The sequence below is a fragment of the Diadema antillarum genome, unplaced genomic scaffold (assembly GCF_040938485.1).
Source record: "Diadema antillarum isolate AM-2024a unplaced genomic scaffold, OU_Dant_1.0 seq00000781_RagTag, whole genome shotgun sequence".
Taxonomy (NCBI): domain Eukaryota; kingdom Metazoa; phylum Echinodermata; class Echinoidea; order Diadematoida; family Diadematidae; genus Diadema; species Diadema antillarum.
Genome location: NW_027271669.1, coordinates 1,320,784 through 1,346,071, shown reverse-complemented (window position 1 = coordinate 1,346,071; position 25,288 = coordinate 1,320,784). Strand labels below are relative to the sequence as shown.

Here is a 25,288-nt window from a genome sequence, read left to right as displayed (position 1 = left end):
TTTTGGGGGGGGGGGGTAAAACATGTTCATTGCAGTGAAATCCAATATGGCCGCCAATATGGCCGCCAATATGGCCGCCAATATGGCCGCCGACATACATTTGCTATTGTTTCTCGATTTCTAAGTTGTCTAGAAAGCTGATCTTGATGTCAAAACAAAGGTTATCGGTGTCAAGCTTTCTGTTGATACCATAATCTGATAGAATGCTTACATTATGATTACATAATTTTTAACATTCATCACATCTGGAAAATTTTGATGTCGCCGACTGTTGTCTTCAAAGTCCAACATACCTTAGTAGTCGGCTACATCACTATCTCCACACGAGTCACAGACACTATCAGTACATGAGGCATCAATGTATGAGTCACTGTCACTATCAGAATCACTCTCTGCACCATTGCTGCTCTCATCACTGTTGCTCTCTGTGTTTTCCTTGGGTGGTTCCGACATGGACAAGGGAAGTGGGGGTTCTGTTGATCGTACAGGTAGACACAGTCCGTTTACCAGATGCCATCCATGTCCTATCGGTGATGGGTGACTTTGCATCTGAAAATGCTTAAGCAAATATGCAAGATAGTTTGCACGAAGCAGGTGCTGATACAAACTGTCTGAGTCAGGCATTAATCGCATGGTGCTCTTCTTCTTCTGGGCCCTCCACTTTGCAGCCCGGGCTTCTCCTGGTGTCTTGCTTCTGGAATTACCATAGACGTAGCGAATGACGAACTGTTCTAAATCGCTGATGACATCCTGTGGGGCTGGAAGCTGGGTGCCACATTTTGCAAGCAGACTATGGGCCTCTTTCGAAGTGACCAAGCGTCCTACAATCCGCAATTTACTTGCTCCGAAAAAAGCAGAGTTATGGTCACATCCACTAATGACATGTATTGCAATGATGGATTGAGACATTGCTTCACTGCACAGACGTTTGGCATCAATCAGATGATGTTTGCGTTTCAAGCACAAGTTCCCTGACGTCCTATGAGCAACATATGCTGCTTGGACATAGTTGTCAGTGTCTTCTGTGTCAAGTATAACTGCTGCTTTGTAGCCATCTGACCGAAGTGCACTATACATCGTGAACATGGCAGTGTCTGCTTCAGCTTGGAAGCATAGGAGTTCAGGCAAATCCTCACCCGTAGTGAGATTCCGTGCATAACTGCCGACTACACAATAGATAATCTCGGTCCCTGTTGTTAACGCCACTTTCTGGAGTTCCTTTTGAAGAAATGCCTGTAGGCGGATCTTGTTAGCAGGCTTACCTAGCAGGGCATGGAAATCCTTGCTAGAGGGAAACTTGTCCTCTGCCTTCATGAAGACATTCTTTGTTGGCATCTGTTTCTGTCGAAGTGTCCTTTCACTGTCTTTAATGTTGTAGTCCTGGTCGTAGGAATCATTTACGCAAAGGATCCTCTCTGCATTTCGGTGCCTACTCTTGATAGTGTTCACCACTTTCTGTGCATAGTCGCCCCAGGTATACTGGCTTCCGTCCCTCTTCTCCCTGTCCTCAATGGTCGGGACTGCAAGACGCCACATGAGACCCATGTCAATAAGGGATGTATACACCTCAGGTTCTGGAGTCTCATCCATGGTCAGTTTTTGTAGAAGTTTGCTTTTCTGTGACTTGCGGAATGTTCCGTTTGCATTGAAGATAGAAAGGCACTCAGGCGTGACACGATGCTGCAAGATATCTTCAAGTTGTAGTGTCCCACTGCTGTCAACTAGTCCAACAACTGACGCCATGGCATCGCGCTCCATTCCCTCCGCCTTACCCTTCAAATTGTCGGCTACTCCTCTTTTCACTTCTTGACTGGAAAAGTTCTTTCGCTTACTCCGATGAACTCTGTCATTCAAAGTCTTGGTTTTCGAGTATACCCTCTCATCCATGAACTCCTTCACTTTTCTCCTACCATCCGTCTTGGCTGATGCCAGATCTACAGCAAGGGAATCGGAGGCTGGGATTCCTGACTGAAGGGACCGCAGTGTCTGGTTAGCATGGTCAAACGGGTCACACTCAAATTCATTGAGACACGAACTAATATCCTGCACCGCTTGTTCATCCTTCCTTCTTTTGCTAGATGAGCAATCTGCATGCTCTGCTTTCCTATGCTTCTTGCGATTAGCATGATGATGAACAGCTCGTCTCACTCGATTGATGTTATTCACGTTGCGTGTATTTGATAGGAGTTGTTTCTCATTGTTCAGGATGGCCAGCCAACCAGACTTCAGCTTGGAGCCCTTGTTCATAGTTGACTCAATCCATATGTCCAGAGCGACACACGAATACGGATTTCCTGTCATGGACTGAGCAAACAAACCATCTTCCATGAATGCAGCCTGTTTCTCAGGAAGGGTATCAAGAACTGCAATGAAATCTGGAAGATGCCGACCATACTTGTCATTGTCGTAGATTTGCATCCATGGAAGCATCAGTTTGAGCGAAGATTTGTACTCATTCCAGTTGCTTGTTCTGAGTGCGTGGATATTTTGGGTCAGAATTTCCACCATTTCCATGAAGGATAACCAGTATTCTGCCAAGGGGGCACCATCGAAATCCCTGAACAGTGTCTCGATAAGGTCTTTTACCTCTGCATTGTGCTCTAACCCTGTGTGTACATCCGCAAGTCCTTGAGCATCAATCTCATGTCTGAGTTTGGCAAGAGATGACTTCACCTCTTCGGATAGAGGAGAACCTTCCAAACGCTTGTCTAGGGCATGATGAACCAGAGTCTCGTAGAACAGGCGAAGACAGCGAACCCCACGCTTGAAGTGTTTTCCATGGAGGGCTTGATCAACCGATCCGTCTGCAATAACACCTGCAGCTACCAACACATCTGAGAGACCCGATCCATGGAACCTTTTGTATATCGTGTACATGAATGACATCTGAATATGAAAGGCACCCATGAATGGTAAGATTTTGCTGAACTGTTGTGGTTTTTCACTTTTCAGCTCTAGCATGAGCACGTAGACAGGATGGTCACCAACGATAATTGCGAAAGGCATCCTTTTCTCTTCGATTGCCTTTGCGAGCTTACATAGAACATCATTGAGAACAGTCTTACTGGGTGGATCGGGATAGGTCATGTGGTATATAGCTCGACTCTTCTCGTCAGCATTTGACATTCTTGCCTGGAAACCGGAAAACCCTGGTACAGTCTGTTCCTCCGGTTTAGGACGTGTTCGGTCATCCTGAGCTCTAGCCAACACATGGATCACACCACGAGTTCTTTGCATGGATGTGTCTTGAGGAGGGCTGTCATCTGTGGCTCGTTCTCGAATAGGCGGTTCCCCACGCTTAACTGTCTTGTACGGCTTGACGTGCTGCATTTCGCCTCCAATCTCTTTGAGAGATGTTGATAGGAACTGAGGTGTTAAGTTTGTCCTCTCCTCCTGATTTTCAGAGGGTTCATCAAAAGTGTCTGACTGCACGAACATGACGTTAGTTCGATGCGCCTGGCCAGCACCAGTCAACGTGTCACTCTTAAAGTCATCATTGTCGACTACAGCAATTGCAGGCTTCCCAAAGGCAAGTTCGGAGGGACAGTTAAGGGAACCCCTGAGGTCACTGAACACCCAGAAATCTCGCAACATCAGAACGTCATTGTAGCTGATGCCTATGCCATCTTTGTGCAGGAGGTCAATGATCTCTCTACTTTTGGTTAGTCCATGCAGCAAGACAGAGAGATTCACCTCAAAGGCAGTGCGCATTCCCGTGATGTAGCTTGTGAGGATCGACCCAATTGAACGGACAGCTGAATTGTCGTCAACTTCTGACCTATTTGGGTGTTTTAGCCATGTTATCAGCTTTAAGAGGAGCTCATTGAGGTCCTCTTCTCTCTCCAACTCTGATACATTTGGAGGCCAGGGAACAGTATTTGTCGCTTCAACTTGCTCTCTTAGTCGTACTGCAACATTCTTCACCAACTGGTCATCGCTTATACCCAGCGAAGATAGTGCTGCTTCTACGTATGAATCAGCCGCTCTTCTATCAAATACCATTTCACTCACATTTTGCTGACTGCTTTTATGAAACCCGATGTCTTCCTCAAATTCCTTTAAGAGAATCTCCTTCACGTAGCTCGACTTTACCTTGGCTTCATGTCCATGATTTGAGATAATTCGTTGGTAGTCCTGCAGTAGACTCTGCACTGTCCGAAATTCATGGTTCTCGAAGATCACCTGACGAACGTGATTGAAGAAGATGGCTTGTGCTTCTCGTAGATTAACATTCTGCAGGTGTTGAGTAACTTCATCTGAAAGAGGCTTGGCATGGGAAATGTAGTCACGCCAGCAGCCCCGGTGGTAGCGGATTTCCCAGCCGAAAGCTGTTTCACAGTCCGGAATTGATGCAATCAGTGTATTGAGCCTCGACCTCAGGACCGGATCTTCCACATGTACAGTGTGTAACTTGAATTTTTTCCAGGCGTCCTTCGTTGATAGGAGGAGCAACTGCCCCCAGTCACGATGACTACTTTTGTAGGGACCTCTATTGCACCACACGCATACGTTTTTGTCGTGCACAATACCTACACTTGACCGGAGCTTCTTGGGAGAAAAGGGGCTGGTGGCTGGAGATGGATCCTTCTCACCTGATTGGTTACCTCCTTCAAGATCTTTGTCTAGTTTGCGTTTTCGTTTTTCTGCTTGAGAAAGACAGCGCTGGCTAGATAAACTTGTGTAACAAGCGCTGTGCATGTAATAACCTTCTGGCCCATTCTCCCAGTCCACATTTTCATGTACGTTTTGAAAACGATCGAGTTCTTTCCATCGTAAAGACTTTTCCTGAATGGAATCCCATTTTTGGTCAGTGATATTATCCAAACAGTCACTTTTGGTACATGGTTGACCGCAACATAGAATGCATGCATGTTCGTAAGACGTTGATGACAATTCATCGCTGCCACTCCTTTCGGGATTCATTTTATCCATCACTTTTCATGTCAGTGGTTTTCATCAGGATGAGTCTGACAATGAAAACCAATGCATCATATTTTAGGGAACAGGAGTGTAAAATATTCAAAGTAAAAGGAATAACCTTGTCATGACACAACTTTAATAAAATTCATAGATATCTTCATACCACCAGCTTTGTCTCTTCTTTTGTTTTTTTCTTTTGGTGAAAGTTTGCAAAAAACATCAAACAATAAAAAGACAATTTTTCAAAGTTATATAACTTACACGTGTAACTTAATTTGAACATGACCATCCATGATGAAAATTATGTAAAGTTTATGTCATCATTGGATTTCAAATGACATTCATTGTGAGCAATGTATTGCCCTCAACCACGCTCAGGTTAGCATTTTTTGCCAAAATATGTCAAAAATGTGAATATGCCTCAATATGGTAGTGCCCAGATACCCCTCCCCCACCATGTTTTTAATTTTCTTCTTTGATTATCAAGACAATACAATTCTGCTTCCAATGAGCCCTCAACCACACTCAGATGTTCATTCTTAACGGGGATGGCTAGTAACTGATCACTGGGAATCAATGGGAATGCTGGGGAATGATTGTTCCAATCCTTGTGGGATTCATTTAAGAGTACCAGGTACATTATATATCTATTATTATGTGAAAATTATTTGAAGAGTGTGTTTGCAAAAACCGATACTTAGTAAGTCCATTTTTGAAGATTTTTAAGTACGGTCACTACATATAAAGGTGCATTTTCTAAGTTATGGCCAAAAGAAGTGAAAATTTTCTTATTATTCTCTTTATTTTTCTTGACCTCTAATCGCAAATATCTCCACTTGGCAAATATGGACTTATCGGTTTTTGCGAACAAACTCTTCATTTGCATCAGAATGGTATCATATTCAAGTAATGTGCAATTTAATGTTTCCAGGTTAGCACGCCTACACAGTGACAGGGCATTCACCTGCACATTACTTGAATATGAGACGGTTCTGAAGCAAATAGGCCTATTTCTTTCACACAACAATAGACAATGTACTCTTAGATGAATCCCACAAGAATTGGAACAATCATCCCCCAGCATGCACTGATCAGTTACTAGCCATAACCTTTAACAAAGTTATTTATTCGTTCCCATACTTGCCAATCTGGGCGCACTGTGTATTGGTATACGTTGGTGTGGCATTATGCGTCCCTGCAAAATTATCGGTAGGAACAGGCTACTCTGTAGCAACACTGCAGTGGGCGCGGGACCATTGACTCTGTTCACAGTCACAGGTTGTACCGTCTACTGTCATTACTGTGACAAGCTGCTTTGGCAATTTGCTAAATTGGCCTGAAAAAAAAAGTAACAAGATTGAGCCCTCATAGACTAGCCTTGTCTGTGAAATACCTGGCTTCCTCGGTTGAACTGGACATACAAAACTATTTTGCATCTCAGTGCACATCCAGTGCACAATGTCCCATGGTGTGCACAAAATGAAAATGAAGCAGGCCCAGGATTTTGTGGAATCCCACTAACGTTACATTTCTTGAAAAGGGTTAGGCCTTTTATTAATCACTTTCCCACATTTAATTTTCCTTATTTACTTTCTTGAAACCATTTTAACTTTAAAACCTTATGAATACACACATCAAAAATTAATCTTGCTTGTTTAATAGGCCTACATGAACAAGATACACTCACACACAAATACACACACATACACAATAATCAAATTATACACACAACTTGGATTGAAGCAGGTCTTGTCCACTTTTTCTTTAATCTGGGTCTGAATATAGAGACTAACTAGTGTAGGGCGCACATTTGAAAAAAAAAAAACAAGGATTTTAGCGGCACTTTTCAATCAAATGAAATAAAATAAAAAGGGGTTGTATTGTATTTTCTTAACTGACTCATTTTATCTTACAAGTAAATAATTGCTGATTCTGAAAAGTCTTCATTTGAATAGTTTTTAAGATATAGCGCAGTAGTTCAAACATTGCCAACACCAAATCATATATGTGGGACTGAAATGTTAAAAGCAATTGTTAACTATCTGATAGAAAATAAGAAAAAAACATAATTACACAAAAAACCGGATAATTACATCATTTTTTAAAAGGTAAGTAAAGGGTGTACTTACAGATTTTGTTATTCAGAAGCTTGAAATGTCCAGAGAGTATACATTGTAAAACAATATCCCCAATAAAGGTTCATTGTTCACAGATTCATCCATTGTTACAGCAAGGCCAGGAAACTCTTGACCAATCAGATGTGAGCACTCATGGAAATTAGGGTAATCCCCTGTTGTGCTAGTCTATGACTTCAGACAGTTTGCACATTGAGTGGCAGGGCTTTAAAAAAAGTGAATTTGGGCTGTAAAAAAAATTCCTATCTTTTTTGGGAGGTACATAGGGGCTTATTTTCCTTCAAAATGGTTTAGAATGCCAAATCCACTGAGAAAAAAAGGTTCAGAGAGGTTGGTCACGAAACCTCCCAAAATGACTCTACTAAAGTGTAATTGCACACCGCTTTCCGACAGATCTAAAAGGAAGGAAAAAGTGGGAAATCGGAGTGCGACGAGAAAGCAGATCCAAACACAAAAGGAAGGAAAAAGTGGGAAATGAGAGTGCGACCAGAAATCTGGTCATCGAGTAGCAACTCGTTTCTGTTCCAGGTGAGATTCATTTTACAGGTCAAAGGATCAAAGTTAGGAAAATGTTGAAATTCTACTATCTACAGGTGTGATCTATTGTTGAAATATTATTACATAGTTCCTCCATACCTTGGGGATTACCCAATGTATATATATAAAAAAAAAACAGTATTGGCATGCCACCATCACTCCAAATTGACACGTACGGAAAGGTTTTGGCTATGATGGTCAAAGGTCAAGTGAAATACTAACATGACAGGATTTTCCCTATATTTTTAAAATGACCGCTCAAAGTATTTGAATTGTCATAAAGATAGATTAGTCAAAGTAAAAATGCTCAAATTCCTTAATACTTAAATTGCTCAGTCTGCGAGTCTTTAACAATAAAATTCCATCCATTCACACCTAGTTTAAGGAAAGTAAACACTCGACGCATTAAATTTTGTGACAAACACGCCATTTTTTTTTCTACCAGGTATGTGAAACTTTCGTGTAACATTGGAAAGACGTACTCCAGACCTATTAAGAGAACAATATGGCGGAGGTCTACCAGTCGCCGTTATCTTGTATAGGACATTTTCATTTGTTTTTTTACTTACTACATATCTATTCAATGATCATGGCAGTGTAGTTCTAATTTGGTGCGGATGCCACCGAGGATATCCCTCATAACGTAATCCAGGTACTGTCTTGTGCTTAGTTCAATTTCAGATCTTTCTCTTTAAATTATTTTTAAACAATTTGAGATCATTTTACATACCTTAATACGCACTTATCGATGACGTTGCCGTGTTGTACATTGTACATAAGTGTATTCCTTTTGAATTACATACTAATGTGTACTAGTAGGCCTTCATGCCAGTTTCATACATATGGGAGTAAATAGGATGGTAATTGATGGTTATGTACGTGCGAATCATTAACAATTTTGGAATTCGTCTATCGTCTGTGCACAGCTAGAATTGTAAATTTATATATCATTTTGTTATACAACAATCTTGTTACCTGGACAACTTGCTAAATACAATATATTTATAGCATACAGTCTGGTGACAGATAATGACCCCGCCATTGTAACTTCCTTTTTTTTTTTTTACAGCAATTTATCATGATATTCCTATAAAGGAATTATGCCTATTATTCATCAAGTTTATGTACCTTTGTGTTTGTGTCTATATGAATGTGTAAGAATGATTGCCATGACAGTTGGCTTTGTTCAACATGGTTGGAATGAAAGAATGTCCCTCCCTCAACCTACCCCCCCCCCCCCTTTCTCTCTCTCCCTCTCTAAGAAAAAAAAAAGTTAAGCATTGCAGACAGTATGTCCCTTGCGCCTTTGGGACGCCTGCGCGTACACGCTAGTTCCCATAGAGAATACATCTCTATGCTAGTTCCCCAAACGCACGCGCTAAAACCTTAAAGGGGAAGGCTAGTAACTGATCAGTGGGAATCAGTGGAAATGCTGGGAGATGATTGTTCCAATCCTTATGGGATTCATTCAAGAGTTCATTGTATATCTATTGTTGTGTGAAAATGATTTGCTTCAGACTGGTCTCGTATTCAAGTAATGTGCAGTTTAATGCTTCCAGGTTAGCGTCCCTGGTCAGTGACGGAGCATTAAGCTGCACATTACTTGAATATGAGACCGTTCTGAAGCAAATCATTTTCACACAACAATAGATATACAATGAACTCTTGAATGAATCCCATAAGGATTGGAACAATCATCTCCCAGCATTTCCACTGATTCCCACTGATCAGTTACTAGCCTTCCCCTTTAAGCGCACTGTACGCTGGGTAACGACATGGCGTTCAATTTATGAGTTGGCCAGACTCTCTTAATATACGGCACTGCTTACATTCATACAATAGCGCCCTCTCTCATCTTTCTATAGCAGAATATCATGTATATGAATCAAAGAACGACCCAAGTCCATATGAATCAAAGAACGACCCAAGTCCACCACACAAAATGGCCTCTCCACAATTAATGTAAATGTTGATTGTCATAATAATATATGTTCTAATTTGTATATACAATGTTGCCTTCCCATCACAGTTAAATAGAATATTATTGGACAAATAAAAAAGATATGAAGTTTTTTTCAGTTTACTCGAAATGATCTTCCATGGACTTGGGTCGCTCTTTTATTCATATACTCCATTGTATTTACGGGTGTGTAAGAGTTCTGTGGTGTGAGCCCTGTATATGCCATTAAACTTTTGTCGGCGTTGATGGCGCACTGCTGTGTATGTTCTCGGCACCGTAAGCGCGCTCCTTCTGCCCAAGGAGTTATAACTCGATCCCTTGTTTTGCCAAAGGATCGAAGTCACAACCGAGTGCTTGTTTCTAATACATCGAAAAAGCATCGACCGCGCTGTCATTACTTGTTATATTCTGTAAAACTGCAGTGAGTGCAATGGATCAATGCTGCTACATGTCGACAACTGCAAATCTTTTGATGATCATTGACATTTTTCAAGAGCGTCTTTTCCTCGTGTATCCATCTCATTTCTGTTGGCCTTTGTTTCACACCACGTTCAAGACTGGATGATGGTGGCTTTGATTAACAGAGTACAATCAGACAAACAGCAGAAGAAATTTCATGAAGACTGGACATGAAATTTTAGGGTGTCTTTTGATATCCATATTGGTAGCGGCAAACATTTAAGTAAGAGGAGGCAAAGATGTGCACGTCACTCATTCTGCCATTGTTTTGTATGCAAGAATATTAAATGAAAATCATGTTTTTGGTTGATACTACAGGCCCTTTGGCCTTCCATAAGTCATCCTTAGTGGATTATAAGATGGCAACAATCTGATCCAAGGGATACAATCATATCATACTGATTTAATGTGAAAATGGGAAACTTTGGGACTTTTATGGTAATGACATCACCTCTTCTAATTTGCATTGCCATTACAACTAATCCTATCACTTTAATGAGAAAACAGGTGAAACTTTTGGAGTTCTACATTTTCTCATCCCCCAATGCAATGAAAATTTTCCTCTTATTATTATATCTCTGGGATTCCCATTTTTTTTTTCATTACAGCCAATAAGATCATGGTGTCGAATTGCACTTTTCCTAAAATTCTGAAGAATTGAAAAAAGGGCAAGAAATTCCTTTATCACCATTTCACCAAGACTGCATTAATAACATTATTTGAAATGTTTTGACTGTCTGATGTAAAAAATACTTTGATCAGTTACATATAAGAGTGTACATTATGTTGATAATATCAGGTATACGCCAAGCGATGTCTCTCGTGCATACTGAAATTTGTAAATACAGGATTAGTGTTCATTGACCTTTTGACCTTTGACCTTGTTTGACTTCAGCAATATTCTTGAAACATGACCGGCATCTGTAGGTGATTTACCTGTCGTGTGAATTTGGCGGTCAAAGCTCAATGTGGTGTGAATTCAGTGGTTATAGCTCAATGTCATGGAAAGTTATTGAGAGTACACTGTCTACAATTCAATGAGTAAACAGTCTGTGCTTATTAGAAAATTTCATTGCACTTTTGACCTTTAACCTTGTCAGACTTCATCAATGTTGACTGGCATCTTTAGGCGATGTGCATACGTCATGAATTTGGTGGTCATAGCTAAAAAGCTGTGGAAAGTTATTACGAGTAGGCCTACTCCAAATTGTTGATGACAGTACCACTGCCGCCAACAATGGAAAAGTGACACCTATGTCTCGCTCTCGCAATGCAGGTAAGACAAAAGAAAAATTGTGTCATAATAATTGTATATCATCACTGTTTGTATTGCTATTGTTATTATAGTATTTGACAAAACAAGAACCCATTTCAACTGGAAATACAAAAGTGTATGTTGCACTTAATATTAAAAAGAAGAGAAAGAGATCCACGACACAGACGTCTTAACAGTGAAAATGTGGAGTTCCACTACACAGTCCATTTGTTGAGAAGCAGAAGGATATAACTCATTAGCCCGTTGAAGACGAGTCCCGAGTATACTCAGGCAGGTGTCTATGGGAAATGTGTGTTGTCGCAAAATCAGCTCGTCCTCAATGGGTTGGACTTCACAATGTGCTTTAACCTGTTTAAGACGATTTGATTTTGCTACAACACGCATTTCCCATAGACACCTGCCCGAGTATACTCGGGACTCGTCCTCAACGGGTTAATATATGTCTACCTTCCATGAAATGTACAAGTATGTGTTAACTTTGTATTGTGAAGCTTGTAGCCACAATATTTTATCAAAAATGTGTACAAGGAGTTTGAAACAATATTTTCACCTTGACCATTTCACTCTCAAAGCAGTTCAAGGACTAACATGATTGCTACACCTAGCTATGAATGTGACTTAGATGGTTTATGTCGATGTCTGTACGTCAGTACGAAGGATAGTGCCAAGAATACAACTTTACACAAGCCAATATGCTTTAAAAACTGCAGTTTATTCTGCAAACTCACTCTTATACTTTGAGTGCATCACATAAGTACATACTGTAGTAACTTCCACCTTGTCCCATATAAATGAAATATGGAATAAATAAGTAAGACCTTTTTCTTCTAAAATTTGTGACCGAGTATTATTTCATAAATAATATGAAAAGAATGTAACAAACCCTGGGAAATCATGGCTGTCTTTGCAGCTTGCTGATCTTTCCTATCAGTACCAAGTTTCATCTTGCTTCGACAAGCACATGATACAGCTGTAGGTACTTTAAGAAAATATCACTATGGCAACAGTACCAACTGTAATCCGCATTATGTAGACCAGTAAGTTTTCGTATGAAATACTTATATACAATACATAGTGTAACAAAGAAAAAGATTCTGCATTTGTGAAAAGAAACAACACATAATAGTGAAAACAAATGTACTGGCTGATTAAAGATAAATGCTGGCATGCAAACTTCAAATCCAATCAAAGTGGCAAAGCCTTTGAGTACAGTGTAAAAAGAAAAAAAAAATCCTCAGTATGTCATACCCACATAAAGTTACTATCTTGTGAGAGTAGACTATAACAAGGGGACAATTAGTCCAGAACAAAAGTGACCTATTTCCTTGGTTGACCTTCAAAATGTTAAACATGATCAAGCATGCCCTACTTAAACAATTCTCAAACACACCCAATTACCTTTTAAATCTCATAAGTTAAGAATACTGTACTAAAAGTTAAACCTTATACAAAGATTTGAAACACTGGCTAATTAGCACATTAGAAAATATATACTTGGGTTGCAGAAACAGGTTTGTAAAGTGGAGTAATATTGTTCATAACAAAGCTCTGTAAGTACACACAATATCATGTCATCGGATGCATTTTGACATAAAAAAGGAAGAAAAAAACAAAGTTTGCATTCCCACAATTGAAAATTAGACATGTATTGCATACATAAACTGTAACACAAGAATGGCTAGTGCAGTAAAAACTTAATACCTGCAATTCGTATTAATATTTCCATAACAGACCACACAGACAAGCACCTAATCTTAACTTATTCATCTTCTGACAGCAAAATGCTAACAAAACCTTCCACAAAACACATTTTATACATACACATTTTGTAAACTTTGAAGAAAAAGTGCACAATGCTTCATATGCAAGTGGTTATGTGGTTATTTAACAAGTGGAATAACGTCAAATAATCCCTGAAGAGGAGTTAGTGCAAAACAAACCATGACATAGAATGATGTTTCATGAAAAACTGAAGAGCCATTATAAGATACAATATATGTGAACAACTGTTATTGGCATTGAATTTGAAGTCCCTAACATTAGAGCAAAAGGCTACATAAACATAATTAGAATACTTGATTGAAAAGAGCATTCTCTTAAAGGTAGGCTAAAGCATCATTGCCCTACACAATCATCATACTTGCATACTTGTATACCTGTAAATATTAAATATTGATAACTTTCCATTCCAGTTATCTACTCTTAAAAAGACAAACTCAGGAGTAAGGGTATGAGGTGGGCTAAAACAAAACTGTCTTGTTCACTGTTTGTGTGTCTCAATAGCACAACCTACATACTAGGCAGAGAAATAAAATGGAAATAATGATTGGAGCAAACTTTGACATTTTACAAGATACTGGTAAAAAGTCAGTCTGCAAATCCTATGACAATGTTGAAAATCAGTAGGATGTGTACAGATTCCTTGAAGACAAATTTAATATTACAGCTGTACATAATTTATTCTAATTGTATTTTGGCATATCAACAAGTACTACAGGGAATGAAGTACTTCTGTTACACTTGTTTTTCTTCATTCCCTCAAATAGGGGTAACAGGCTACTTTTCTAAGATCAGGAGATTCCACGGAAATACAAACATTTATCTTTTTCTTTTCCTCAACAAACTGAACATGACGTTATTAGCATACGTACAGAGGGCCCAAGAAATTATTACATCGACTTGACTCCCTACAGAAACATAATATTATACTCTTCTTTCTGTCTGCACAGAAGGGTTATGTATGAGGCTATTTCATGCACAACAACATTTTATTCTTACATCTCATCATTTTATAGCTGGAAACACTGAAAAAGAAGACCCAAACTGAGTGTCATAATACCCCCCCCCCCCCTCTTGGTTCTATCGAATACTAGATTACTTACAAAACCTCTAAAGTTTTTTATGCTACCATGGCTCTCAAAACTATGCTTGTGCAGAGGATGAAATATGAAGATATACCTCTGAACATTTATTGCACTTTGATATTCTGGCTCTATCCTTGTATGGTACAAGTGAAGCTACCGTAACAGTCCAGCAAACTGAATATTTTCTGCATATCCAATGCCCCTGATGACATACCATTACACCACATAGTAACAATGCAACTGGTTAAACTCTCCACAAAGTAAAGTGAGGCAAGGATGACCACGCGCTAATCCAGCCAACCAACCACCACCTACTGTAAAAGTGGAAATTTTCGCGGTGTTGAAATTTTCGCGCATTTCACGCAACCAGAAACTAGCGCGAAAATAAAAGCACGCGAATATTTTTGCTTGCCATAATGTTCCTGTGCGTGATGTTTTGATTCCGCGGAATTAAAAACACGCGAAACTCTTCTCACCCAGCCAAGCGCAAAAAATTAGTCGCGTGAAAATATCCACTTTTACAGTAACCCTACGACTGATATTGTCAACAAACAAGTCATCAATGATTATAAGAGAGTTCTATGGACATCTAACTTGAGGTGAAGATTGTTCACACATCAAGAACATTAATAAGATGGGAATATGATTAACTTCCTCCTTGCTTCCAAATATTTGCCCATTCCCAATTGTTACGTGGTCATATCTAGCAATCCATGCACCAACATTTACAAACTTACCTGCCTACAGAGACTAAGACTTTAATGGTTGGGTATGTGCTTGTCAAATATATAAGACACTTGCCTAAATGCTCATTTAGGTAACTAATAGATAAATATTATGAATTTATCGCAAAGCTTGTATTATGCTCATTCCTAAGTTTCAATGGATTAAGAAAACAGGTGAAAATTTAAAAACACTTCACTCTGAAGAAAATGAAAACTTGCTGGACAAATTTGCAGCAGTGACAAAGGCAAACGAGTGGAAGGCTTGTTCAGCTGTAGCCAGTCATGCCTGGAGAGCAGGATATTCCATCTCTTCAAAATGATCTTTGAAAATGTCTTTTTCTTCGATCATACTTCGATCATAGAGTGGGATCAAGACTTGTATAACTATCTAGTACCTCGGCAAATAGAATATTGCCCCCCCAAAAAACTGCATACATCAATATATCAACATTGAAATAAAATAAACTTATAAAGACTCTATAAGCACCAATGTGTTCTAAACTGTTATTCCTTCCCTCCACACATATTTTACAGCACCGTATGATGCATACCCAACAAGAGGGAAATTAGATAAAAGCATCTTAATACGTCTTGTTTATTCAGTAGTTAATAAGCAATTACTCAACCAATCCTAGCCAGTTGACGAGATTTTACTAATTTTCTCCTCCAATAGATGATGTCAGTGCTGCTCTCAATGCAGCCTGCAATACTGGGCTCTTCTTCCAGTTCATGCTGCTCTTGTTAGGGTTGGTTCTTGTTTTTCAGAGCTCCCTGCATTTTGCACAATGAATGTTTAACTCAGGTAAGACATGATGGGAGGGATCATTTGTTCATTTTTTTCTACTACCTTCTCAAAAAGATCGCACAATGATTACTGCTTTTGCATAACTAATGGTGATACAAAAATTATCTTACTCTTATACCAATATTCATTTCAGTTAAAGTCAAACAGAGGGATTGAACATCTTTAACAAAGACCAACATCTGTCTTCCAACATCCATCTTCCAACAATGAAGCCATTATAGCAATATAACTTTAATAATGCTCAGCGTATGCAGTGCAGGGACATTGCACTCTTGACGAGAGGCAACCTTGTCATCAGAATCTGGCAGACATAATAACATGGAGGTGAAAGTGTACCAGTGAAGTACATCTCTGTAAATCCTGGCATATCACAAGTTTCTTCCATTGGCTCAAATGTAATTTTGTTGGTTTGCTTTAATCTGGCAGCTTCTTTTGAAAGAGAAATCCCAAAAGAATTTCACTCTATTACATTCAGAGCTGACACAAATGACTGCTGTGATATGAGTGAGAGATGCCTTCACTAATACAGCTGTGAGGTGTGACATTTTCCAGCATTGTCTGCAGTAATGAAGCACGGCCATAATTCCCTCTTATCACTGCTTCAAATCCAGGAGTCCCGGCCAGCGGTTCCAGTAGCATCATAATGGAAGTCGGTTCAGCTGCTCGTATGTGATGAAGAACTGACAACACAGATAAATTCTGTCAAGGAAGAAAAACTTAAATAATACAATGAAGTGTTTCATGTAAGTTTGTTAGGTAAACAATTGTGCCATAATTTGCTCACATACAGTCCTGTAATACACAAGGGTCTCTAATAGGTGCGATCAGTTTAAATGTGTCTTGTTTCAATGCTTACAATTCCCACCCCCCCCCCAAAAAAAAAAAAAAAAAAAAAAAAAAAATGGTGGATGTGCCACTGTAATCATTACCGTTAAGAGGCTCTACCAAGTCTAAGGAAGTTATCATTAAAAGATCAGACATCCTGCTTTGATGAGCTGGTAAGTGACTATCATGTTACTAAGATTAAGAGATCAGGCCATCTGGCTGGCTGTTTTAATATTTACATTTTGATTGACAGCTGACAGTGATTTTCACTGCACACTGAAGTCTCCAGGCATGTCATCTTGAAAACTAAGTAAATCAAACAGACAGTTCATGCGGTCAATCTGAGCACAAATCACGAAAATCAGCTCTCTACATAAAATCAAGTATCACTTTGCCCTCTGCTCTCCCTCATTTAAACAGCAAAGAAAGAAACCATGTCAATGCACTCTAAATTGGAGATCCCCCTTGTTTATATAACTAGGCCCTTTCCCCAGAATTCATCAATATTCATATCATGCAGGAAAAAAGAATAAATTGACTGTCACATAGATACTCTTGGAAAAATTACCCCAAACTTGAAAACAATTCAGTGATTGACATGTTCAAATGTAATGAGGCCTCTGATTTGCTGTTAAATTACTACATGCATACAGTCTCAAGGTAATGTCAGTGTGTATAGCAAAGACCAGCTAAGCCACTTTAGGGATAATTCTGTGAGGTAGGCCATCAAGGTTTGATGACATGCAATGACCTAATTTCTCATATTTACCTGTCATTTTTCCATCCTGTGCACAAACTGTATACAGATCAAAATATGAAATATGTGCCTGAAGCCATGTATTACATGAAAAGGATACAATGATATTCCATGGCCCAAGACGGACCCATGTTGGGACAAATCCCTTGTAGAGTGCCATGAAGCCTTCATACTTTGCCGTCTAGAGGGGAAGAGAATAAGATGATAAGACAAGGAGAAAATACATTCATTGTCACTCCTGACGCTATCACACAAACACATCATTTCTACTACTACCACTCATAATACTGATCTTACTATAGACAATATTAAACAAAAGTTTGTTTGACTACACCACATGACAATCACAATGAGGTAGTATATTAAAGGGATCGTATAGTTTTGGTTGAGACCTAATTTCAGGTTTCTAACATTTTTTGGTGGAATAATGAGAAACCTCTCATGAAATATGAAAGAGCATGTAATTCTATAAGGAATTCAACGTTTATTTGATGAAAATTGGTTTTGAAATGGCTGAGATATCCAAAAAAGAGCAATTCTAATAAAGTGTGGGACCCACACTTTATTACGATCGCTTTGATTTACTTTGTTTTTGGATGTCTCTGTCATTCCAAATCCGATTTTCATCAAATAAACTTTGAATTCCTCTTATAATGGTATTTTCTGTACTATATCAGAAGTGTTTTCTTGGTATCTCGGAAAAAGTTAAAAGCCCAAATCTCATCTCCACCAATACTGTACTATCCCTTTAAGTACTTACAGTGTATGATATTGCTGGTCCCTATATCTATCTACTTCACATATGGTCTTGTTTCAGATCAATGGTGTAACTGATGGACAAAATGGCTAAAATTTAGAATTGCTTTTCATGCTTTGAAATGTTGCTGGACATTTCACTTAGGGTTGGTATTTAATGGGAAAAAATGTTTCAGAGCTCCCATATCAATGAAAAGGAAATTGCGGGGAGGCAAACTGAAGCATGGGGCTAATTTTATGAAAAATTCATTTTTCCATTTTTTGACATAGAAGCATAAAAATATTCAAGTTCTCTTTCCATCATTATCAATATTTCATGCTTCCAATATATACTCCAAATTTTAGTCAACATTTTTTGATAAGGAGATGTAATTTTTTTCATATTTGAGGAGGAAAACTCAAAATATGTCATTTTTTACAGAATGACCGTTTCTTTTTTGAATTTCTTCATTAAAAATGAGAGAAAATGAATCACTAATGGTGTATACAAAACATGCTTAGGAAGTAACACAATGATATAGGTGTCACCAGATTTCGGTCATTTTAAGTTGTGGTGATATTTTTCGGACTCGGGTGTTTCGGACGTGACTGTTAACAAAAGGCTATTGTTTCGGACGTGACACAGTAGTTAACATACAATTTAACTCATTTTAAGTGGAATAACAAAATCAATTTCATTAGAATTCAAATCTGAATGGTGGCCAAGCCACAGTTTATGCATAATTACCCTGTTAAAATGCATTCAACATATTAATAGTATACATGCAGGACATTCGTTTCGGACGTGACACACAATGTTTACACAAATTTGTGTCTCTAATGTTTGATACAAAGCCTTTCACGAAGCCTTAACTATTGTCCTGGCAAAGCAACGCACTGTATCCCTTAAGCTTGCCTGCCTCATTAAAGTGGTGAGGAAAAGCAAATTTATTACCAAATGTCCTATTAACTTGTTGGAAAAAGCTGTAATTTAGCCAATTCATGCAAAGTATTTAGTTATCAAGAATCCTGCCATTACGCAAATCGGATACAGGTAATATTGAGATACAGAAGGATTTAGTGATTCATGTCACCTACACACATTTGAAAAAGGTCAGTTTTACAAGTCAGGAATAATGATTGAAGACCACTAAGCTTTATAGATCAGTAAAATCCATAATGTTGTTTCGGACGTGACTCTTAAAAGTTTACATGACACAGAGTGAAATAAAGAGCTTAAAGTACATAATATAGATACATGTGCATTCTATGCTGCCAAAAACTCAATCAACCCAGATTGTTTAGTACAAGTTTTCAAGAGTCATGAAGAATACAGGATGTACAGGTGGTTTTATGTCCTACTGTTGTTGAGTGAGTGACCTGTGCTTTGTACATAACAACCAAGTCATGGCATCACTAGGATTTATAATCTCCTATTTATGATTTCTTACACAAATATTCAAGAATCAGTGCATAAATAATATGCATTTGATAAATTGCAACAACATTCTCCTGGTGAATTCAAACACATCCTTCGACTGAAGTAGAGCTCACTTGTCTGCTGAAATTTGTTACTACATGTAGCTAGATAGATTACTACAGTAGCTACCTTTAGAACATCTGTCCAGTTAACTCCTGCGCATGCAAACATGCTCAATTATTCTGTGCATTTATGCATATTCAAAGTGAGGAATGCTGTTATTTGTATTTTTGATACCTGTGACAAAGATCGAATCATGGCCTCGAAATTTTGTAGAACTGTACTGGAATCAATTGGTTCTGCACTGTACCATAAGTAACAAGTAAAAAAAAAAATGTTATTTGTAATAAAATGCTAAATATCCTGACTACCATGGTATTTGTGACTGTAGGAACACAAGTTAGATAACGTTATGCATGTATACACATATATGCCATCAGGTTTAAATATATTTATAGGGTACTTTAGCAGGCAAGATCATATTTACATCCCCTTATACCACTTTTAGTTGCCAGTTTGTTTTTTGGGGGTTTTTTTTGTATGTGTCTATGTAATCATTAAATTCAAATTTCATTTTACATTTTCATTTACTTAAAATTTATCTATTTACAAGTGCATTGCTTGTTCAAATATATTGCACTACCCTGTCTGTCTATGATGCAATGCCCTTTACTGTGTACATGTGTTAAGACATCATACATGTACATCTATGTATCTAGCTCACTCGGGGATGTACAAGTAAAGTTCTTACAATGTGTATACATGTCCTTTAAACATGAATTTTCATTTTTATCAGCTATTCTAACGCTAAATCAGCTTCTGGTTGGGAGTGGATGGTATATGATGTGATTTCAAGTTTACATAGCTCTTTAATTCAATTTGGAGTTTGATTGTTCTCCATATATTATATGACCATATGCACAACCTGTAAAACTTGACTTGTCATATTTTGGTAGAGCAGATTGAGATGCACAAAAGAATGACCCTTATAGAATAGAGAAGGGGAGTTGTAAAAGTATCTTACTGCTCATAGCCCTCTCCCAGTTATTAGTACTCACACTCTAGTTTCATACACCTTTAATAATATCCCAGTTTAACTGTGCAGTGCACTAAGGTGGAACTTCATGGGGGGGGGGGGATAGTTGACTAAGGGTAAATTGTCTGGATAGTTACATTTCCAGATCATGTGATTATTCCTAACAAAAATGTTTAGTGGGGTGCAGTTTATCTGAAATCAGGATTGACCCTACTCATACACTGTACAAGTAGGGAGAGAAATCTGACATTTTGATTTTCACAGTATTCTCAGTACTACAGTTTGTGTGTTTTAATACAGAAGTTGATGTAACGAAATATCAATGAATTATTAATGAAACTGATTCATTATTCACAGCACTTTAGCATGACACTAATCTAATAACATACATGTACTGCTGCAGCACGCTTATGAGTCGCTGTGCAATGTATTGTACAGAAATATAACATGTGAATGTCCAATGAGAACATTATGCAATATCCATGTCCATACATATATCAAATATTCTTGACAAATAAAGGTGAAAAAGAAAGAAAAATAAGTAATGGTAAGTTAATTTTTTTCCAAATAGTTTGCCTTGCATTGATATTTCAATGAAACTGACTTAAAACACAAATGGATGTGAGCAAAATTGTATAGAATTCAAGTAAAAAGTAATGTTAACACTAATGTGTCACGTCCGAAACAGTGTTTACTATAATGCAAACATCTGTTGCTTTTCAAACTACCAAGAATTTAAATAAACTGCAGAGAGACTATGTAAGAGATATCAAATATGAGTTACATACTGGAGATATTACACATATTTTGAAACTCTACTCCCCATTTTCCCTCTGTGGATGAGGAAATGAAAGACACTCAGTTATCCCAATCCTAGGTTAAAATTAGGCATACTTGTGTCTCTAGGCAAGTAGGTGTCATTAAATAATGTTAGTTGTAGTTCATTCTACATCTTGTACCCTGTAAATGATAATGATACAAGAAGAATGAGTGAACAAATGTATATTGCTGTGTCTGGTCCATTTGTCTAAATAGGGTGTTAACACGTCACGTCCGAAACACCCTTTGTTTACATTTATTACTCCAAAATGTACAAATGAACCTGAGCTGACATAATTCATGCATACATATAACCAGTGTGTTGTTATGAAAGTCAGACAAGCAACTATTTACCTGGTAAGTCTGTTAGTGGAGAACCTGACTTGAAAGTTATCATGTGTATGTTTCGGATGTGACATTGTGTTTCGGACGTGACATGTGTTAACGGAAAACGTAAAATTCCCAGAAAATTTTTGTTAAAAAACAAATACTTTCCATATATTCACAGACTCTTATGAGAGTAGCAGTGGTGATTTAGAAATGGTGAAAACTGTTTAGTTACATATTTTTGTATTAATTATCTCAATTTGAAATTTGTTTCGGACGTGACAAAAAGTTAACGGAAAATTGTTAACAAAAATGTATTTTTGAATGTTTTGTATTCAAGCATGGGTGATGCCTTCATACTGCTACATGTAAATCTACACATCATTGGCCATGCATTTAATAATGATTTGATGCTCTCTTTTTGAATTTACTTATTCCAAGCACTAATTCTACTCGACCCTAATTTGTTAACGGAAAATGTCACGTCCGAAACACCCCTTTAAAGGTAGTGTCACATACACATATGAGATGTTGTAGTGTTCCAATGGTGATAGGTATTTAGTATGACTCCTCTTCTTCTACAACAGCAATAATAAGATTTTAATTTTGGAAAGCTTCATAACATAATATTGATTACCCTAACACCTTGTAAAATATGTCCCTGAAGAATGGCACTTTTGGACCACATATGCCTCCCTGGCAAGGAGATGAATTGACCACATAAGTTTGTTATGCTACGGGAGGTAGCACTTTTAGTGCCCTTTCAAACCACCAAAGGAAAAGGGAATACGACTTTGTACTTATTTCTTAGAGTTCATAAAGTAGTCATTTTCAAAGTTACACCATTGATCTGAAACAAGACCATATCTATATATTGTGCTCACTCCACCCTCTAGGGAAAATTCAGTCAGTTTTCTACTCGACCCATCGAGGACGGACTGATTTTGCTACAACACACATTTCCCATGGACACTTGCCCAAGTGTATTCGGGACTCGTCCTCAACGGGGAATGGCACACACAATCTCAATCCAAGCATGTTTGAAAGTGATTGTATAGTTTTGGTTGAGAATTAACTTCAGGTTTTTATCATTTTTTTTCTGTGAGATAGTGAGAAACCTCTTGTGAAATATGAAAGAGCATGTAATTCCATGAAGATTTCAACGTTTATTTGATGAAAATTGATTTTGAAATGGCTGAGATATCCAAAACGGAGTGATCCTAATAAAGTGTGGGACCCACACTTTATTTACGATCGTTTTGTTTTACTTTATTTTTGGATGTTTCAGCTATTCCAAACCCGACTGAAATCACAGTGTACAATTAACTAGATCAAAGTACCTCAAGCTAGACGATGCCTTATAGGCCTACAATTCCTGTTATACAGAGTGTGGCTGCAGCAGTATACCAGTAGTGTGTAGAGCAGTACACTGTGTGCAGGGTCAATGCATAGACTGCATTAATATGCTAATGAGGTCATTTGGTTTTGCTTCCAGAAATAATATAAGATAATCTCTTGACATTTAAGCAGTCATTCCTCTCTCTCTCTCTCTCTTTTAATTTTAGTAAGATTTAACTTGAATTATCAATGATCAGGGCACTGTTTCATGAAAGCTGTAATCCCTGACATGCTGTCAGTCTCTGACAATTTCAGTAAAATCCTTGGTTTTGATTGGCTGAGAAGCTCTGGTCACTGACTGTTACTATGGTAAATAGGGACTTTTCGATTGTGTGGACGAGGACGCCATTCTCATAGTGTACTAGAGCAGTTCCAAATGGCTGCAGTGCACTTGTTATGTCCGCAGTGCTATCACCTATTTCGATTTTTGTGCACACCGTTCACGTAAAACTGTTATGACATCATGGCCTCATCCCCTCCAGGGAGCTGGCTATGGGTGCGATGACGTCATTCCCGTCCTGAATCTACGAGGACGTGAAATCCTTAGAGGATGAATTCTTGATTCTGGCGTTGGATGTGCTGGAGAAGTTGGAACATGTGCAGTTCATTCGTCATGACGTCATTACGTTGGCGTCCACATCCATGAGACCGACAACTTGTCAGGTCTAACAACTTTCATGAAATGGTGTCCAGTTGTTAAGAATTCAGTCAAATAATTAAAAATAATACTTTCAGTTGCATAGTTTCCACTTCTACCATACTCACATTTAGAAGGCAGTCAAAGGAGTTGGCATAGATGTAATGCCCAGGTGCACGGCTGATCCCCTTCCTGAGATTTTGCTGGTTCATTAGTCTGGTACGAACTACATCTACAGGGTTGGAGAGTATGGCGCCCGCTAGGCCTGCAGTGAAACTTGACCTGCAACAATAGACGATAACACCACTTTAACCTTCACAAACCACATAATCATACTTCAGAAAAGTGATTGTGGCATTTATGGTTATCTTTCAATGGTCAAAAGGGTGATAGAAACAAATATTGTTTATTGTGCACAATAGTCGGTCACTGTAGGAGCAATCAACTGGCTCATTACCATATTATGCATTACTTACATTGTATATTTATAACAGAGGCTGTTCCTGACTATTAGAAGGATCTGCGTAAGTTGTGACTGTAATGCAGTAATAGCGGACAAACTAATAAATAGGTCCTAATAGGAAAAATTCATCAATTCAAATACAATGTTGGTGAACAACGGGTCTGTTGAGTCAGCAGAGAAAAAGTAAAGACAATAGACAAAAATGGAATATCCAAAAGTGGTTACTCACAAGAAATGTAAGCTAATGCTATCCTCCATTAATCTCCTGTCTAACACAGTCTTCTTGCACCAGTCATACACCGGAAGAGCCACGCCAGCCACGATGGCAACTCTCTGTGCTGTAGGAACCACACCCTGTATGTAAGATTGACAGAAAAGAAGCAAGCATTCAGATGAACAAGATCAGACTGAGTTCATCCATTCTATACATCTTGATATTGGTACTGGGCAGCCACATTTATATGTATGTATGCATGCAAATTTTTAAATACAATTTTCTCATTACTCCATATGGCTAAAAACAAGTAAAATACTACAGTGACTTAGTCAGCCATGTCTGTATCTCTTCCTCACCCCATCCCTTGAAATCAACCTTATAATTTCTGTTGCTGTATTTGTATAAGCCTCAACATAAAATGTAAACAGCCAAAACATATAACTGGAGGAGTAACAAACACTTTCAGTTTTACTCATAATGTCAATGCTCTTACAAAACACAATTCTACAACTTTCCATTTTCTCGTTGGTACAATTTCCTGGGGTTTCCCCTTTGCACACCATTTGTAATGCACCATAGCCACGATGAGGAGAGAACATTTCTTTCCTGTTCCCTTTTCATACATTTGCTGCATGCCTACAACACCGGTGCAACTACACTATAAAATATAATACACATTGCATGGTTCATATAAGCCATCTTTAAGTACTCCTATTTCAATCACACTTGTAACTATCTGAATAGCAACTAAAAAGCAGGACTGTAGGATTTGCCTCTGTATCAGGTGGCACAGACTTTGATGAGAGCACTTTCTTTTACAATCACTTACTCTCTAATTTTTGCCTCTGTGTGTTTTAAAATACAATGTACTTGCATGTCATAATTTTCATAAAGAAGTGTGAGTGCTTACTAA

The 25,288-nt window shown here is 38.2% G+C and overlaps 1 protein-coding gene across 1 annotated transcript in view; it reads right to left on the bottom strand.

Moving 5' to 3' along the window:
• Window positions 1–16,011: 16,011 nt before the first annotated feature.
• Window positions 16,012–25,288, bottom strand: part of LOC139739045 (kidney mitochondrial carrier protein 1-like) — a 29,777-nt gene continuing 20,500 nt past the window's right edge. The window contains exons 6-9 of the mRNA XM_071649657.1: window positions 24,388–24,512; window positions 23,824–23,977; window positions 17,364–17,444; window positions 16,012–16,361 (exon numbers count right to left, since the gene is read on the bottom strand). Of these exons, the coding sequence (XP_071505758.1) occupies window positions 16,320–16,361; window positions 17,364–17,444; window positions 23,824–23,977; window positions 24,388–24,512 (402 nt within the window). The 3' untranslated portion in view covers window positions 16,012–16,319. The remainder of the gene's footprint in view (window positions 16,362–17,363; window positions 17,445–23,823; window positions 23,978–24,387; window positions 24,513–25,288) is intronic.